At 62.1% G+C, this 16,917-nt stretch overlaps 3 protein-coding genes across 5 annotated transcripts; 1 reads left to right on the forward strand and 2 right to left on the reverse strand.

Annotated features, from left to right (window-relative positions):
* Nucleotides 1–1,222: 1,222 nt before the first annotated feature.
* STXBP2 (syntaxin binding protein 2) lies at nucleotides 1,223–9,585 on the reverse strand. Of its 2 annotated transcripts, XM_040449769.1 has the most exons (19): nucleotides 9,490–9,582; nucleotides 8,205–8,254; nucleotides 7,856–7,937; nucleotides 7,274–7,350; nucleotides 7,039–7,117; nucleotides 6,848–6,951; nucleotides 6,293–6,441; nucleotides 6,019–6,103; nucleotides 5,799–5,929; nucleotides 5,604–5,711; nucleotides 5,251–5,308; nucleotides 5,047–5,112; nucleotides 4,855–4,935; nucleotides 4,351–4,489; nucleotides 3,707–3,816; nucleotides 2,716–2,811; nucleotides 1,962–2,047; nucleotides 1,690–1,847; nucleotides 1,223–1,365 (listed from the first exon to the last, which is right to left on the reverse strand). In XM_040449769.1, the coding sequence occupies exons 1-19, from the start codon at nucleotides 9,524–9,526 to the stop codon at nucleotides 1,280–1,282; spliced, it is 1,782 nt and encodes a 593-aa protein (XP_040305703.1). In that variant the 5' UTR covers nucleotides 9,527–9,582; the 3' UTR covers nucleotides 1,223–1,279. The 2 variants fall into 2 exon arrangements, with proteins under 2 accessions (XP_040305703.1, XP_040305704.1); XM_040449770.1 differs by lacking the exon at nucleotides 1,690–1,847 and having other exon boundaries at nucleotides 9,490–9,585.
* Nucleotides 9,586–11,524: 1,939 nt separating this feature from the next.
* On the forward strand, nucleotides 11,525–15,274 carry PCP2 (Purkinje cell protein 2). Of its 2 annotated transcripts, XM_040449772.1 has the most exons (6): nucleotides 11,525–11,814; nucleotides 12,739–12,842; nucleotides 13,274–13,296; nucleotides 13,370–13,484; nucleotides 13,774–13,898; nucleotides 15,082–15,271. In XM_040449772.1, the coding sequence occupies exons 1-6, from the start codon at nucleotides 11,756–11,758 to the stop codon at nucleotides 15,199–15,201; spliced, it is 546 nt and encodes a 181-aa protein (XP_040305706.1). In that variant the 5' UTR covers nucleotides 11,525–11,755; the 3' UTR covers nucleotides 15,202–15,271. The 2 variants fall into 2 exon arrangements, with proteins under 2 accessions (XP_040305706.1, XP_040305707.1); XM_040449773.1 differs by lacking the exon at nucleotides 13,274–13,296 and having other exon boundaries at nucleotides 11,529–11,814; nucleotides 15,082–15,274.
* PET100 (PET100 cytochrome c oxidase chaperone) lies at nucleotides 15,266–16,892 on the reverse strand. Its single transcript, XM_040449775.1, has 4 exons — nucleotides 16,769–16,892; nucleotides 15,924–16,010; nucleotides 15,721–15,753; nucleotides 15,266–15,396 (listed from the first exon to the last, which is right to left on the reverse strand). The coding sequence occupies exons 1-4, from the start codon at nucleotides 16,793–16,795 to the stop codon at nucleotides 15,313–15,315; spliced, it is 231 nt and encodes a 76-aa protein (XP_040305709.1). The 5' UTR covers nucleotides 16,796–16,892; the 3' UTR covers nucleotides 15,266–15,312.
* Between the last annotated feature and the right edge of the window lie 25 nt (nucleotides 16,893–16,917).

Raw genomic sequence — 16,917 nt, forward strand, 5'->3', positions numbered from 1 at the left:
CGAAGCGGGCTCCGCACTGACAGCAGAGCCCGATGGCGGGGCTCAAACCCACGACCCACGAGATCACAACCTGAGCCGAAGTCAGACGCTGAACTGACTGGGCCACCCAGGTGTTCCTGACTCCTCCTTCCATTCTCAACTCAGACTTCCCCTTCCTCCAGGAAGCCCTTCTTGACTGCCCCCAGACTGGGTGGATTAGGGTATCCTCTGGGCTCCCACAGCCCCCTCTGCTTGCTGTCCACCCGGCTCTGCATCTGTGCCCCAGAGAGAACGGTCACCACGTGTCCTATTCACGCTGTGAGACCCGTTTCTCCTTTCGGCTGAGTGTTACGGGCTGAATTGTATCCGCCCAACCTTCATGTTGAAGTCCTAACCCCCAGAACCTCAGAATGTGACTGCATTTGGAGACAGAGTCTTTTACGGGATAATTAGGTTCAAATGAGGTCATTAGGGTGGGCCTTAATCCAATATGACTGGTGTCCTTATAAGAGATTAGGACACAGACAAGCAGGTGAATAACCATGTGAGGACACAGGGAGAAGATGGCATCTAGGGATCTATTTGTCAAGGTGAGAGGCCTCAGCCGACACCTTGACTTCGGACTTCCAGCCTCCAGAACCGCGAGAGAATACATTTCTGGTGTTTAAGTCACCCAGAATGTGGTACTTGGGTATGGTGGCCCTGTCACACTCGTGTACCCTCTGAACACCCGTGGGAAGCGGGCACGGTTTGCCGTGTGCCTGTCCTCCCACCGAAGACGACTCTGATCCCAGGAGCTGGAGAAGCCCCCAAGCCTTGTACGGCTCCAGGTCTCAGGAAGACAGTTCCCGGGGGGCGGGGGGTGGGGGGGCAGGATGCGGGGTCCGTTCTGCTTAATAACACTAAGAGTCCCATCAGAGCCGCCAAGATAACTCTAGTGACAGTGGAGGAACAGCAGCTGTCACACTGTTTTGCTATCAGCTTTCTGGCACCGTCCCTTATCTCCTCTGCAAAGCCGCTGCCATCACTGGCCCCGATTTTTGGATGCACGGAGAAGCCAGCAGGTCGGCCAAGGAGCCAGTGTTCAAACCGAGCCCAATCCTTAACCTTGGCCCCGGCTTAAGATGCCATCTGGCGGGATGAGTCCTGGGTCCTGGGTCCTGAGACACAGGTCAGGGAGGCGGGCCCATGGGAGGCTGGCCCAATACGGCTCCCTCGGAAAGAAGGCGAGGTGGGCACCGGCTGGCAGAGAGAAGGGAGGATTTTATTTCTCTGGAAGGGGAGGGGGAGGGGGAGCGGGTCAGGGCAGGGCAATGTCCTCCAGCTTCTGGTCCAGCGTCTTGAGGTCATCCAGGAAGCGGGTTGGAGTGAGGATGTGTGAGGAGCCTGGACAGTAAGGGAGGGTTGGGGTGGGGGGGAGGCACTGTCTCAGGACCCCCAGCTGAGGTCCTTGGGAAAGCAGCCTCTGATTCTGAGGACACAGGGGTCCTTAGAAACACAGGGGTCTGGCCTGCAGGTGACCCCCTCCCTGGGAGGCCCAGCCCCGGCGCCAGCCCCCGGGAAGCTCAGGATACAGGCAGGTTAAAGCCCTGTGTGGGCTCCAGGCTTTGGGGACCCAGCTGGGAGTCCAGCTGTCAACCCCCCCACCTTCCTCCAAGGCACCTAGGAGTCCAGCCCCAGCACCCAGGGACCCCAGTCCCGGCTGCTCACCAATGAGCACCTCCCACTTGCCATCGGTGGCCCTGGTCACCTCATAGGCGGCCCTCATCTCTGACATGGCCACGCCGCCCATGACATAGACGATGAGCCGGGGCCCCGCCCGTGCCTCCAAACCGGCCTTGTTCTTGTGCCAGTGGCCGAAGCGGGCACTGTGCAGGGGGAGGAGGGCAGAGGTCAGTCTCCGGGCAGGAGACTCTCCGCCCGCCCTCACAACCCTCAGCTAACATGGGCGGGGGTGGGGGGGTGTCCCCTGGGGCCCTCACCTGACTGCAGCCTGGGAGCTGGAGGTGGGGGCGGGGTCGGACACAAAGGGCCACAGCTTTCTGTCCAGCCGGTCCTCCACGGCATCCTGGGGGCCACAGAGGGAGCCTCAGGTGATGGGGCCTGGGGTCTGGAGCCCCCCCCCCCCCCGCCCTGGGTTTGTTCAGGGGCCAAGATCCTGGCAGACAGGAGCCCCCATCTGTATCTCTAGCCTTTGGGGACCCACAAGTCTGTATCTGCAGTTCCTTGGGGACCCAGGAGTCCAGGCTCCAGAGTCCATAGGGATGGGAGGGGGAGGCCTGCTGGGCCCTGAGTGGGGAGAGGTACCAGGTTCCAGAGGAAGAGCAGGCAGGAGGCAGGCCCCTTGGCCTGGTCCTCTTTGTTGTTGCTGTTTTGCGCCCCCGGGATGGGCAGGGCCAGGTGGTGGGGAGGGTTACGGGGGAGCAAGGGGACTTTTGGCGGGGACAGCAGGGGAAGAGAATAGAGGGGGACACAGGAAGGAGCCAGCGGTCGGACAGGAAATGGGGCTCCCCCACGAGGTGCCCTTCTGGCCCCAATTACTTGGATGTCAGCTTGGGACACTCCCCTGGCAGAGCAGACCGGATGCCAGAGGGATGCCCATAATGAGGGATATTCCCTTAAGCCCCGAGGCTTAGCACCATGGCATGAAGAGGACTGAGCCCCCACCTAGTCAAGGGCAGGACTTGGCGGGGGTGGGGGGGGGCACAGGGGGAGGTCAGGCCCCACCAGTGGTACCTCCATCACGTCCTTGATGACTGGGGTCCAGCGGGATAACTGATAGGTGGGCTCCAGGCGCTCCCTCCGTTCTAGCCGACTTGAGGTCCCAGAGCCCTACAGGTGGTGGTGGGATGGAGGGGGGAGTGGTGGGACAGTGGGAGGATGGGGGAGAAGGCGGCGGGTCCCAGATGGGGCTGGGGCTCGTCTGGCTTGGGGGAAGGGCGGGAGAAAAAGATGGAGAAATGGAACAGAGGAGCAGAGAGACAGGGAAGAAAGAGAGAGAAGGAGAGAGAAAGGGGCAGGGAGAGGGAGAAAGAGGGAAGGAAAAGGGAGGGAGGGAGAGGAGAGAAAACGAGAGAGAGAAAGAAGTACGGATGAAATGAGACCAAGCGATGGGGCAGAGAGAAAGACAAGGAGAGGAGGTGGGGATGAGAAAACGGGGGCCCAGGGCGACAGACAGGGGCTGGGAGGGGGATGAGGGACAAGGCGAGGGGGACACGAGAGCCTCCCCGGCAGTGGAGGCAGGGTCAGGGAGGTGGTGGGGACACACAGGGCCAGAGGGAGACAGGAGCGGCTGGGCAGGCAGCTGGGCGCAGGAGGCTGCTGAGTGTGTGTTTTGGGTGGGAGGTCGTCCAAGACCTCCAAGAGACCGGGGTCGACCGTGTGCCCTGATCCCAATGCTCGAGACCCTGCTGTCTGTCCACCGGGGCCTCAGGCCACACACCCCACCCCACACCATCACCGGGGCCAAGGTTCTGACTACACCTCGCTGCCCTGCTTATCATGCGACCCAAGACTGATGACAGCTGTGGGGCCCGCCGGTCCCAGACCTGATCCTGCACAGACCTCTCTGTCCTCCAAGAGCCACACCAAACCCTGTGCCCTGGCCCCGATGATGTGCCCTCCGCCCCCCGGGACCCAGGTTCTGACTCTCACGGGCACCCCCCCCCCCCCATACCCACATTTGCCTCCTGCCCAGTCTCTGACCCACAGCCTGCTCCCGGCATACCCCGGGGTTGGTGACCGTGCCCCCCAGCAGCTCTAGGTTCCGGATGAGGCTGCTGTGTGCCTGCACGTTGGCATGCTGGATCAGCTTGGCCAGATTCTCCTCACTCACACCTGGAGGAAGAGGACGGGGGAGGGAGGGGCTCCTGTAGATGGGATTCTCACGAGGGGGGCCGGCTTGGGGAGGGCGGGGGGGACAGAAGGTGGCCATGGGGCTGCTGGGTGGTGGCGGAAGGAGGTCCCCAGACTGTGATGGGGGCATCCTGCATTTGGGGTGGGGTGGGGGGGGTGGGGGGGTGGTCCTCAGGACCGAGGGAGCCACTGGGGCAGGTGCTAGGAGGATCCCAGAATTCTGGATGGAGATCCCAGAGAGGACAGATGGGGGAACCTCTGGAATTAGTTGAGGGGGCTAAGTTCGGAGGAGTCATAGATGTGGGGGTCCCTGTGTCAGTGGAGCCCTCGTGTCAATCAAAGTTCCCCTAGGTTCACGGAGGGGGGTTCCCAGGGTCGAGAGGGGTATCGGCGGGGTCCAGTGTGCTTGGGGAGTGGAGGGGGCCCAAGGTCAAGGAAATTATGGGGTAGAGACAATCCCAGGATCATTACAGACCCCAGTGGACGGGGGTGTCCGGGGGCCCTCCCCCAGCCCACCGTTCCGCAGAAGGATGTAGAGCAACAGGGCCCGGATCTTGTCATAGGCTGGCACCGACGCGTCCAGCAGCACGGGCACGATCAGCTTCATGGCGTCCTTGATCTTCTCACCCTCTGCATCTGAGCCCATGGCCAAGTCCTGCGGGCCGCGGGGCGGAGGGGGGGGGGGGGGGGGCGGGGCCAGGGCTGGGACACCCGCAGGGTTCTCGGCAGCACCCTGGGGACCCGCTTCATCCTACTACCGGGTCTCCGAAGATTTCATCCCTGTCCATCAACAGGTCCCGCCCCTCACAAGGCCCCACCTCTCCACAGGCCCCAACCCCGGGTCCTACCTCTCTGTGTACCTGCCCACAGGGTCACACCCATGTGCCCGGCCCGCCTCTGCACGGGATCCACCCCTCTCGCAGGCCACACCCCTACAAGGCTCCTCCCCTGCAGACCCGGCCCCCTCACGACAGGCCCGCCTCCCCGAGGCCCCGCCCCCTGCCCCAGGCCCACGCCCACCTGCTCCACAGCGCACAGCTTCTCCACCGAACCCTTGAAGTGCTTCATGCAGTCGTCGGCCAAATGCAGGTGCGTAGAATACTGCGGGGTGGAGGGTGGGGATGTGGGAGTTGGGGGTAACAGGCACTGAGACGCAGCCAGGAGTCTGGCGGCAGAGGGGGAGGGGCCAGGTTCTCCCGCCCCCGCGCTCACCTTGTTCAGCTCCTTCTGGTATTGAGGCATCTTTTTCAGGATGTGGGACAGGTCTTTGATGTTGGCCTGGGGACAGGGAGGCCGTGAGGCCCCGCGCTGCCCACCCCAGATCCCACTCCAGACCCCGCAAACAGATTGGGGCCCCGCCCTTCTCTGTGGGGGCAGGGCACTGTCCTGCCCATCCCGACGCAGGCCTGCCCCTACCTTGTCGGTGGTCAGCCTCTTGCTCTCACAGAACGTCTTCAGGAGCTCCGTGACCCTCCTGGCGGTGACAGCGGGCAGGGATGAGGTTGAGGGCTGGCGCCAAGGCTGTGGTTTGACGGCATTTGGGGGGGGGGTCACACAGCCCGGGGGGATGGGAGCCAAGGGACACGCGTCCCTGTACCGGGCCATGTGCCAGCCCACGTTGAGGAGCCCGGTTGAGAGCAGTGGGCTCACCCAGAGCCAAAGGCTACGCACCTGGCCCACGACGGGGAGGAGGGGATGGGAGTGGGGACATGGGCGGGGAGCACAGGACAGAGCGGCCCGCACCCTCGGCGCCCGCCGCGTGCACGCACTTGGACACGTCGGCGATGTGCATGTGCCGAAGCTCTACCCACAGGTCATCGTCCTCGTCCAGCAGGACGGCTTTCTCGCGGGCCTCACTCAGCCCTGTGGTCTCGTACCTGCGGGACACAGAGGGTCAGGGCGGCTCGCTGAGGGCCAGGGACCCAGGTGGTGATGGGCGGACAGTGTTTCTGGGGTCCGCCCACCTGTACGTGTCCTGTTGGATGTCCAGCAGGTCATAGGCCATGGCCTGGAACGTCAGCTCATGCAGCAGAGGGGACACAGGGTCCGCCGCCCGGTCCACGATTAGTAGCTGTGAGCGGGTTTTTTCAGGGCCCTGGGAAGGGGGTTTGGCAGGGATGAGGACACTGACCCCGTCGCCCTTGGCTGGGGCTTCACCCCCACCTCCCCAGCACGCCCCCTCACCTCGCCCAGACTGGGAGTGTCCGCCTTGAAGGCATTCAGCTTGGCCAGGACGGCGTGGGCCAGCTGAGCTGTGTCCTCTGGGCCCCTGGGGGTGGGGTGGGCAGACAAGGGGGCTTAGGCTTGGGGAGGGCCGGGCACATGCTGGAGGTCAAGGGTGGGCTTAGGGATGGGAGTCGGGTGAGGGTGAGGACCAGAACGGGGGTCAAAAGTGAGGTTCAAGGCTGCACGTGGGATGGGGTCAGGGCCGGGGGTGGCCTCGGGCTGGGGTCCCCACTTGCGGTAGCGGATGGCCGGGTACTCCTGCAGCGTGGCGCACAGTGTGGCGATCTGCTGGGCCAGGGCCTCGATCTGCCGCGCCCGCTCCCCCGCGCGGAAGGGGCAGTAGAGGTTGTAGGTGCTGTGGGGGGCGTCCAGGGAGAACACCTGCGAGGGCACAGGTGCCAGGGCCGCCGCTGTGGGCACACACCTGGCCAGCTCGCAGCCTCCAGCACCCGCCGCCCCCTGCGGCTTCCCTGCTCTGCTCTGCCCGGGGGGGGGGGGGGGGGGGGGGGGGGCGGGGGACAGGCCTGGGGCAGCTTCCAACCAACAGGAGGCGGAGACATACCCAGCCCCCTCCCCCATGGGCAGGACCCCTCGGAGGTGTGCTCTATAGTGCTCTATGCTGCCCCTTGGGACGGAACTCCAGGCGCCCATGGTGGTAGGAGCTTTCCTTTGTGACCTGATGTCCCCTTTCCTTGTTTCAGTGTCCGTTTCTGAGGGAACCAAGGACGTTTGATCAAGGACTACCCCCCTCCCCACACCCCCAGCCCCGGACTAGCTTGGGCTGTACCTGGGCCTCGTAGGGGAGGAAGGCCAGGTCGATCTCCTTCAGTGTCTTCACCACCTTTGCTAGGCGGGAGCGGCCCAGCTCACTGAACAGGGGCTCCGGGCAGGCTGGGGTGAGCGAGCGGGGGGCATCAGGCCAGAGCGGCCTCTACGCCCCGACACCCCCCCCCCCGGCCCCCAGCCCGCGGCACTCACTGTCAGTGAAGAAGACGTGTGCTGCTTTGTAGGTGAAGGTCGGGGTCCCCCGGAAGTCTGCTATCAGGGCCTGTACTGACTGGGGAAGGCAGGACATTGTCCAAGCCTGGCCCTGCCCCCCCTCCGGACCCCCGCCCCGGCCCCCCAGCCACTGCCTGTCCCCCAGCACGTGCGCACACACGCGCGCGCGCGCACACACACACACACACACACACACACTAGCTCGCATAGGCACCTTCTCTGTGGGGCTGAGCAAATAAATGGCCTCCAAACTGGGGACAGGTTCTCGCCGTTTGTTAATGTCTTCGACAACTAGTAGAACAGAGAAAGGGACATTGGCATTGGGGCCAGGGTTCACGGAGCATCTCGGACTCGGGAGAGTTGGACACATGGGCAAGAGGGCTGGATGCTAGGGCAGGGGATGCTGTACTCCCTCGGGCACCTAAAGGGGAGGTACCTGCCCGTGGGTCACACAGCTAAGAGTTACTGGGCAGGGTTCTGCACGTCTCAGTTCACGGCCAGGCTCCCAGGGATCCCCCACAGAAAGTTACACGCTCCGAGAGGCTCACACTGAGTTCACCCTGGGGTCCTACACGGGGTTCCACACACAGGGGGTGCAGAGTCAGGGAGGCTGACCCCTTAGGAGTCGCAGCTGAGGAGTCCTGCACGGGAGGTCCGCCTGCCACAGGCTCCCACACCGAGGACGGGGAAGGGCTGTCTATGCAGGGTGCTGCGCACTTGGGAGTTCTGAACAATTTTCGGGGATCCAATACTTTAGGTCCCATCTGGGCAGCATGGGGTGGGGGTGTCCACTCACTAGTAATGCCCTCAGCCAGGATGTCTGACATCTTGCAGCAAGAGGACAGGATACGCATGCTCGGGTGGTCCATGATGAGTACCTGTCCGGACGGATGGACAGACGGACTGAGGGACAGAGGAGCGGGCAGGAGAGGCTGCGGTGGGGCTAGGGTAGTGTGAGCAGGGCCGGCGGCTGCACGAGCTGGCTGGATGGGAGGACCCAGGACCCCCCACCCACCCCCACCCTGTCCCAGACCCTCCCCCCACCCCCACCCCAGGGACCAGCAGCCTCCTCCCGGAGTTCTTGTGGGTCCCACAGTCAGGGCCCCCCACAGGGGCCTGGACGAGGCATTCTGCCAACCCCATACCTTCCACTCGCCATCCTTTTTGACACTCCGGATGACTCCACTCAGAATTTCTGCAGGGGAAGTAGGGTGGGCTCAGAATGCTGGGTTCTCTGGCCCCAACAAGCCCCCGAGCCTTCTGGGCGTCGGGGCTGGGCCTCCACCTCCACTCCTGTTTACTTCTGTCCTCAGTCTTGTGAGGTCACCCCTGGTGTCACCCCCGGTTTACAGGCAGGGAAACACGTTGAGAGAACAAGTGACTAGTCTAAGCACCCGCAGCCCCAAGTGGCTAAGTGGCCACTCGATAAATACACGTCAGATGAACAAATAACTGAGAAGCCAGCGCTCACATACGGTCCACCTCCCTCCAGAGCCGGGATCTCGCCTCCCCATCGACAACCTCGGGTTCTCTGGGTGGGGACGTTGCAGCCAGACCCCCGCCCCACCTCCATCGGTTTCCCTGAAGAACCCCTGGCTCCCTGCTCTGAGACAGGCCTAGCTGTGGTCACCCCATTGCCCGACCTCCAGCCTCAGTTCCCTCATCTGTAAAATGGAACCAGTGGTTTCCCCTCTCCGCATTAACCCCTGTGGAGAAGGCTCCGATTGTTGCTTGGGGTGCTGGGGTTTGAGCCATAGTCGGCCCTGCCTAGCGGGGGGAGGAGGGAGAAGGGACAGGGCGGCCCCGCCTGCCCACAGGGTCATGTCCACTGTTATCAGGACCGACAGGGCGGAAGGAGCAGGAAGGAGGTGCTGAGGCCGGAACTACCCGAGGTGGGGGAGGGGACGACCTCCACCCCTCTCCCAAGATCCCAGACCCACGCGGCCCAGTCGCCCGAGTCCCCACGCCGCATGAGGATCGTGGGGGACCCGGCGTCCCTCACCCCTGGGCCTGGGCATGGGCCTGACCACGTCCCCTGAGCTCTCACACCACCTGGGGTCGTCGACCAGCGCACTCAGCCCGGCCCCAGTCCAAGAGTCCAGCCCCCCGGACTTTGCCAGGCTCAGAGACGCGGCAGTCTGGGCGTCCAGTTGTGCCCTCTCCCTGCCGGCACCCTAGGGGGTCCAGGAGTGCGAGCCCTGGTGCCTGTCTACGGCCACGCCTAGCCCGGTCCCCTTGAGCCCCCGGAGTCCAGCCTCCCAACTTTGTTCCGCTCCGGCACCGGAGAGCGGGGACGCCCCGCAGGACCAAGGTCCCGCCCGCCCCCTCGAGGATCAGGTGCTCGACGCCCAGCCCGGCCGCCAGGTCCCCGCCGCCCGAGTCCCAGGGTTCGTGCGCCCCTGGCCCCCGCTCCCCGGGAGACGCACTCACTTTCCCCCACCACCGCCTTCAGCCCCGAGGGCGCCATCTTCCCCTAGGGGCGCCACGGCCGCTTCCGGGTCTGTCCCAAGGTGGGGGCGTGGCCCCGCGCGTCACCCACGTGGACCCCGCCCTGCTGGGCCGGCCCCGCCCCCCCCTCGGTCCTCGGGGAGGAAGGTGTGTACCTCGCCTAGCCGGCAGGGGTGTCCCCCGCAGACGCGTGTGAAGTCCCTCGAGGGGCACACCCCGACGACGCGCACCGACGTGAGCTCAGACGCACCTTCCCTGCTCGTGTGCGGCGAGAGCGCGGGATCGCCGGGGAGCAACGCTTTAATCCTCCCCAGACACAGCCACCACCCTGCCAGAAGTTTCTCCGTGGTTGACGGATGCTGTGTGCCCAGCCGGCGCCGCGGGGGCCATACGCCTGTGACCCACTTGCCTTCCGTCCCCCAGAGTGCAGCAGCCGGCTGGACAGCATTTGATAAACTCAGGAGGAGGCCTGGAGGGAGGCTTGAGGCTAAGCCAGCACCTACTGTGTGCCAAGGGCCCGTGCCAGAGTCTCACCCAGTCCCCTCAGAAACCCTGACGGGGGGGTGGGGTGGGGGGAGTGCGGTATAGACGGCGAAGCCGCGGCTCAGCAGGGCCCTTGTCCAAGGCCACGTGACGAACAGGCCCGCTGGGATCTGAACCCCAGGACTCTGTCCCGGGAGGACTGCCTGTCTCATAGCCTGGCCCTCACCAGGGGCACACACACCCTCATAGGCCGCTCATCGCATTCATCGGCTGATGACTTCGTGGGTTTGGAGGCACGCTCAACCCCTTGCACGCTGACACACACACACGCGATTCACACGTGACCTGAAATTTCGCGGCCTGCTCCTGCTGTGCGCCAGCGAAGGGCGGCCACCTTGTCACACAGAGGGCACAGGCAGCAGCACCCGTGCAAAAGAGGTCCCAGACGTCAAGCGTGATGCACGTGTGTGAACGCAGAGTCCAGAACTGGGTCCTTCATTTGGCCGTGTTTCTCGAGGCTTGGTCTGGCACCTGGCCCTTTGCCACTTACACGGGAAAGGTGGCAATGAATGACTCTCGGGTCTGCCAGGTGGCGCTTAAAGTTGAATGGAAGGTGGAGAGAAAATAACTCTCTCCACCAGAGGGGTACCCTGACAGGGTGGCCTTTAGATTTAACCTGAACGACATCACGAAGCAGCTCTGCAGCGGTCCAGGCAGAGAGAAGCAGGGGGTGTGTCTCGAGGGGCAGAGGGAGGGAGGTGAGCTTGGAGGGACTGCAGAGGGCTCGACTTGTCACTTGTCGTGGGACAAGATAGGACTAAGCCTGTCCGATTTGCCTGGGATTGAGAGGTTCCCCGGACACAGGACTTCCAGCCCTAAAACTGGGACGGTCTCGGGCAAACCGGGATGGCTGGTTACTCTACGTGGGGCTTTGGGGCTTTCTTTCATTTTTTCCTCCCTCTGTTCCTCCCTTCCCTGTTCTCTTTTTCTTTCTTTCAAAGCTTTATTGAGCGATCATTCACCTACCACACACGTCAGTCACTGAGACTGGACAATTCAATGCCTTGTAGCAGACGCAGAGATGCGCACCCACCCCCGATTTTAGAACATTCCATTACTCGGAGGTGTTTGAGTTGTCTCCTGAGGACAATGGAGGCCAAGGTTGAGTTCTGAGCAGGGGAAGGAGGGGGTCCCTGCAGCTCCGGAGGGGAAGGATGGATTGCAGGGGCAAAGGGAGTTGTTGGGAGACCGGGAGACCCCCCACCCCAGCCTCTCAGCCTGTCCCCTGGGGGTGAAAGTCTGTAGGGCCTACCACCTCCTACTATACACTGTGAGAGTGACCAGGGTGCCCGGCTGTTTATGGGCTGCATGGTATCCTGTCCACCCTCCGCCACCACAAAAGGTTGAAGCCCTAACCTCTAGTTCCTCAGATTGTGACCTTATTTGGAAATGGAGTCGTTGCGCATGCAATTAGTTAAGAGGAGGTCACACTGCAGTAGGGGTGGGCCTTTATGCAATGTGACTGGTGTCCTGTCTTATGACGGCCTTGTGCAGACAAGGACAGAGGAATGTCGTGTGATGACAGAGGCAGACTTTGAAGTCCTGCAGCTCCCAGCCCGGGAACACCAAGGGCTGCCTGCGACCACCAGAACCCGGGGAGAGGAAAGGAAGGACACACACACACACACACACACACACACACACACACACACACACACGTTCCAGAGCATGGTGCTGCCACACCTCAACTTCAGGCTGTACGACAATGTCTGTTGCTCTCGGCCACCCAGTTTGTGACTTTGTCAAGGCGGCTCCAGAAGACCAGTACATCCGTGGAGGAGCAGGGCATCCTGTTGGCATCGAGGACTTGGGGCTGTGGAGGGGGTGTAGACGTGGGCCCTAGGTGGGGAGGGGGGTGCTGCCTGGGGAGGAGGACCAAGCTTCGCGCTTAGGGAGGTGTGGGGACGGTGTGGCCCATTTATTCCAAGAAGAAATCTTAACTGGTTTCCAGAAAGGCATCTTGGGGAGGGGATGGGGTGCCAGTGACACCCTCCCAGTGGCATCCTCTCCCAGGGCGCTGAAAGAAAGCCATAGCTGCTTGGGGGAGGGGGCAGGGACTTTCCTCCTTGCCTCCGGTCCCCAGGCACTGAGATGACAGATCACAGGAGACAGCTCAACCTGACACTGGCGACAGGACAGGAAATCCCAGACCTTCTTGTCTCAGGGCCTGTGGTGGGCAGCCGGAACCAGGGCCAGTGACCAGGAGGCGTGGCCTGGAGACACAGAAGGAGCCAGTCTGCCTGGCGGCACCTCAGTGGTCCCGGGGTCCAGCTTCTTCCCCCGGCACCTGCAGGAGACAACCGCCCCTCCAGCAGGCTGATGCCATCCTGCACTGCTTCCCACTGGGGGGCTCCACGTCCTGCCCGAGCCGCCCTGGTGGCCCGTGCTCTCCCGATGGGGCCAGCCAGTCCCCGCTCCCCACCATGGGGACGCTGCTCTGGCTTGCTGTTGAGCCCCACCTGAGAGGCCCTGTGGCCCAGTGAATCCTGCTGGGCGAGGTCCAAACCCGGGTCCCCCTGCCTCCTACCCCCACAGCAGCGCCGGCATCCTTTTGCAAAAACAATGATCTGGATCATCTTTATGGGGCTTAAGCCTGGGTGGGAGCAGATGGGGCGTGAGCTGGGGATTTGGGGCTGGGTATCCGCTCTCCCCACGTCACAATCTTTTAAAAAGCCTTCTCCGGCACAGGGCCGGGTTAGAGGCCAGCAGAGAGGGAGACCCAGGGGAGGGGAGCGGGGACCATGATGGACCAGGAAGAGAAGGTGGACGGGAGCTCAGGCCCCTGCGTCAAGGTAAGCACACCCCCACCCACCCCCAACTCAAGGGCCTGTGAATGACAAGACTAATTAGTTTGTAGGGCACCTAATTAGCAGGCAGGTCTCCTGGGACCCCTGACCCAGTTGCCATGGCCCGAGGAAGTGCTGGTGGGCACGAGGGTCCACGTGCCTAGTCCAGCCCCAGGGCAGGGGTCGGGGCTCTCAGTGCCGACCCCTGTGAGGTGGGAGATGCAGATTTGGGGGCAGCCCCTCATATGTTTCCCTGGCCCGCATCCCAGCCCCCAGGCTCCCCTGCCGTCAGGCCCCAATTTAGGACGTCAGGATGCTGGCACCCGCAGCCTCTCCCTTGAGGCGGCACCACGTGAAGTGGCCCCGCTGGCCGGGCCCCTGGGGCGGGGGCCGGGCTCGGGAAGGAGGCTCAGGTCTCATTCTGAGCAGGTCTGCAGAGCAGCACGTCGGCGGGACCATGGTGAGAGCCGGGGAGGGGAGGGGAGGGGTTCCCAGCTGAGAGGCCGGCTGGACTGAGCGTGTCTGTCCCCCAGGCTGGCTCTCCAGACCAGGAGGGCTTCTTCAACCTGCTGACCCACGTGCAGGGCGACCGGATGGAGGAGCAGCGGTGCTCACTGCAGGCGGGGCCGGGCCCGGCCTCCGAGAGCCGTGAGAGAGGGCAGGGGGTGCATGGGAGCGGTGTGATGTCTGGGGGGGCACGAACAGGGCAGGCCGTAGGGGTACGGGGAAGTGGCCGTCTGGGGGGCCCGTGGGCAAGAATCTGCGACAGCACCTGGGAACCCAGGGCAAGGGACGGGGCGGGGAGGGGGGGGGAGAGACGAGCGTGTTTCCTAGAGAGCACGAGTGGGGGTGAAGAGGCAGGCTGGGGGCTTCAGCTGGGCCGCATCCCCTGCAGTCTGCGCATACGTTCATCCCCACATGCCTCTGCTTAACACAGAGAGTGGCCCTGCACCCGAGATGGACAGTCTCATGGACATGCTGGCCAGTACCCAGGGCCGCCGTATGGATGACCAGCGTGTGACAGTCAGCACCCTGCCTGGCTTCCAGCCCATAGGCCCCAAGGTAGGTGACCTCCTGCTGGGGCTGAGCCGAGACCCTGCCTCCCACCCCCCAGCCAGGAGGAAATGGGGCCTCACCCTCACCTACCCATGACTTGCCCCCTAGGGATGAGTGCCTGGTAAGAGTGCCACCCTATGTCCCTGCCAGTCACAGGACCCTGGTCAATCCAATACCCAGCTTCAGGTGGGATGACAAAGGCTCTCCCCGATGGGGCTGGGAGGGGCCCAAGGTCAGGCCGGGGGCACGTTAATGTCAGAGCCATGGCTGGAACTCGCGACTCCTGCCTCCATGTCTCAGGGTGTCTGAGAGGACAATGAACAGCCCCCCTCCCTGGGGAAGTTCCCTCCAAGGAAGAGGGCACAGGCACTCATACCAAGGACACACGCATCCATACACTCCTGTGTGTCTAGGACACACAAAATCACACCAGCCTGGGTGCTGATCAAAACCCCAAATACCACCCTAAGTGTTGAGTAACTAAGGTGCCTAGAGGCTGGGAGATGGGGGTGCCTGGTGGTTCAGTCGTTTAAGTCCTCGACTCACTATTTTTTTTAACCTTTATTTATTTTGGAGAGAGACAGAACACGAGCGAGGGAGGGGCAGAGAGAGAGGGAGACACAGAATCCCAAGCAGGCTCCAGACTGAGCTGTTGGCACAGAGCCCGGTGTGGGGCTGTGACTCATGAACTGTGAGATGATGACCCGAGCCAAGGTCAGATGCTTAGCCGGTCATTTCCCTCTCTCTTGGGATCCCCCCTTTTCAGAGCCTCCATAAGCCCCCGACTCTTGATTTCAGCTCAGGTCATGATCTCACAGTGATGAGATCGAGCCCGTTGGGCTCTGCGCTGGGCATGGGAGCCTGCTTAAGATTCTCCCTCTCCCTCTGCCCCCCTTCACTGGCATGCACACATGTACACTTTTTTTTAAAGTTAAAAAAAGGGGCGCCTGGGCAGCTCAGTCGGTTAGGCGTCTGACTCTTGATTTTGGCTCCGGTCATCATCTTGCGGTTCATGGGTTCGTGCCCCGAATCGGCCTCTGCGCAGACAGTGTGGAACCTGCTTTAGGATTCTCTCTCTCCCTGACCCCTCTTCTCTGCCCTCCCCAACTTGCACTGTCTGTCTTTCCTGTAAAATAAGTAAGTAAACTTGAAAAGTTCCTCCCTCTCACTGACCCCTCTTCATCTGCAGGACGGAATGCAGAAACGAGCCGGGACGCTCAGCCCCCAACCCCTCCTCACCCCTCAAGATCCGAGTGCTCTCAGCTTCCGTCGGAACAGCAGCCCCCAGCCCCAGACCCAAGCCCCCTGAGGGCCTGACACGTCCTGGGCCCTACTTGGCCCCTAAAAGCAGACAATAAAACACTTCCACGAGAAACAAGGAACCGCGTGTGTGTTATTTCGTGGGTGGAGGGGCTAGGACTCAGGAGCTCTGCTGGGCGGCACGAAGGAGTTTCTCCTCCCGCTGCTTCCGTATCCTCTCTTTGAATTCTTCTAGCTCTCGGCGCTGGGGGTGGAACGGGAAGGAAGGGGGAAGAGGGCACACACCTCAGGGGCCTGGACCCCGATCCCACCACCCGGCCTGCCCCCTACTCCCCTAGGCCACAGCTTCAGAGTTCATCGTCTACACTGGAAGCCCTGTGCCAACTACAACCAGGGTCTAAGTGGGATCGGTTTCATCCAGGAAGAGGGCACTAAGGAAACCATATGCCCCTCTGCTCTCAATTCTCCTTCTTCATGACTGGGGGTAAAATTTTCACTCAAACCCATTATGGTCACAGGGACCCAGGCACCCCCATCCCTTCAGGAGGCAGAAGAGTATGTTACTTACCTGGTCCTCCTTCTCAGGTGGCCACAGCTCCCTCTGTGGGGACAAAGTAACAGCTGGAAGCAGGAGCCAGGAGCTTCCGGAGACCCCCCCACCCAGGGCAGGGTCGGTTCGTAGAAGGCAAACATTGCTCCCCAGCAGGTTGGTGCCCCACGCTCTCTCCCACCCCCTGGAATGAGCCCGTGAATATTCTCGTCTATGCCCACCTTGCGCTGTATGACATAATCCTCAAACCACTCGGCCTGATTGGCAATCCAGAACATAGCCACAGGGAAGGTGAGGTAGAGTGTCATCTAGAAGGGCAGGGGGTAAATGAACAGAGCCAGGGATTAAACCCCTTCCGCAGTGTGCACAGGCTGCTCAGAGCCTGGAGGACCATCCTCCCGCAGAGCGAGGGACCTCCTCGGGACCCCCAAGGACCCCTGAACTCCCACCAAGGGTACAGAAGCCTCACACCTAAAAGCCTAGACCCCTAATAATAATAATAATAATAATAATAATAATAATAATAGTAATAATTTAAGAGACCTCAAAGCCCCCTCCGAGTCTGGGTTAGGGTTAGGGTTAGACTCCTTCTCAGAGAAAGATACATACACGCACACGCACCCGACTCAGAATACAAAAGTTCGTACTACAATCAAAAGCATCTGCCCGAGGCCTCATTACCCACCCGTTCGTCGGATCTCTGAAACACCCCCAAACCCAGGAGGCCTCACTATTTACATTTAGTCTATTTCTCTAAACATAGGCGTCTCCCTATCAGAAACACACATGCCACCCAGAGCCCCACGAGCTCCCCAAGCGTCTGGAGCCTTCCTTCTTGGAACCTCTTCCTCAGATCACTCCTCTCAGAGGTCCTTCCTCCCACCAACCCTCCCAGAGCCCCCTAACCCGGCGCCCCCTCCTCTAGGCTTCCGACCCTAAAGACCCCTCTCAAAACTCAGAAGCTGTCTCCTCAGATTTCCCTCTCTCTTGGAATCCCCGCTTTTCAGAGCCTCCTCGTCAGATCCGGGAAGAACCCAGCCGCCCATCTGCTCCGAAGATCACTGACCCGAAACACCTCCAGCTTCACCCCCATCTCGCTTCTCCTAGGCTACAAAGCCGCTTCCGCCCAAGGTCAACCCTCCAGCAAGACAGCAGCTCACTGGGCGTTCGCGGGCTCCACTACTGAAGCTGATTGGTCGAGGAGCTTTCAAGATG

This window comes from Herpailurus yagouaroundi, unplaced genomic scaffold (assembly GCF_014898765.1).
Source record: "Herpailurus yagouaroundi ecotype Mexico unplaced genomic scaffold, PumYag 200, whole genome shotgun sequence".
Lineage (NCBI taxonomy): Eukaryota > Metazoa > Chordata > Mammalia > Carnivora > Felidae > Herpailurus > Herpailurus yagouaroundi.

What these genes read in the sequence shown, in the direction of transcription:
- PCP2 (XM_040449772.1), top strand. Translation starts at nt 11,756, where the DNA reads ATGTCTGTTGCTCTCGGCCACCCAGTTTGTGACTTTGTCAAGGCGGCT. An exon ending in GCTCAGGCCCCTGCGTCAAG is followed by an intron (nt 12,843 to 13,273) that starts GTAAGCACACCC and finishes GCAGGTCTGCAG; the next exon opens with AGCAGCACGTCGGCGGGACC. An exon ending in TCCAGCCCATAGGCCCCAAG is followed by an intron (nt 13,899 to 15,081) that starts GTAGGTGACCTC and finishes CTTCATCTGCAG; the next exon opens with GACGGAATGCAGAAACGAGC.
- PET100 (XM_040449775.1), bottom strand. Translation starts at nt 16,795, where the DNA reads ATGGGGGTGAAGCTGGAGGTGTTTCGG. An exon ending in TGAAGCTGGAGGTGTTTCGG is followed by an intron (nt 16,011 to 16,768) that starts GTCAGTGATCTT and finishes CTGCCCTTCTAG; the next exon opens with ATGACACTCTACCTCACCTT. An exon ending in ATTATGTCATACAGCGCAAG is followed by an intron (nt 15,754 to 15,923) that starts GTGGGCATAGAC and finishes TTGTCCCCACAG; the next exon opens with AGGGAGCTGTGGCCACCTGA.
- STXBP2 (XM_040449769.1), bottom strand. Translation starts at nt 9,526, where the DNA reads ATGGCGCCCTCGGGGCTGAAGGCGGTGGTGGGGGAAA. An exon ending in AGCTGTGCGCTGTGGAGCAG is followed by an intron (nt 4,490 to 4,854) that starts GTGGGCGTGGGC and finishes CGCGGCCCGCAG; the next exon opens with GACTTGGCCATGGGCTCAGA. An exon ending in TCATCAAGGACGTGATGGAG is followed by an intron (nt 2,048 to 2,715) that starts GTACCACTGGTG and finishes TGTGGCCCCCAG; the next exon opens with GATGCCGTGGAGGACCGGCT.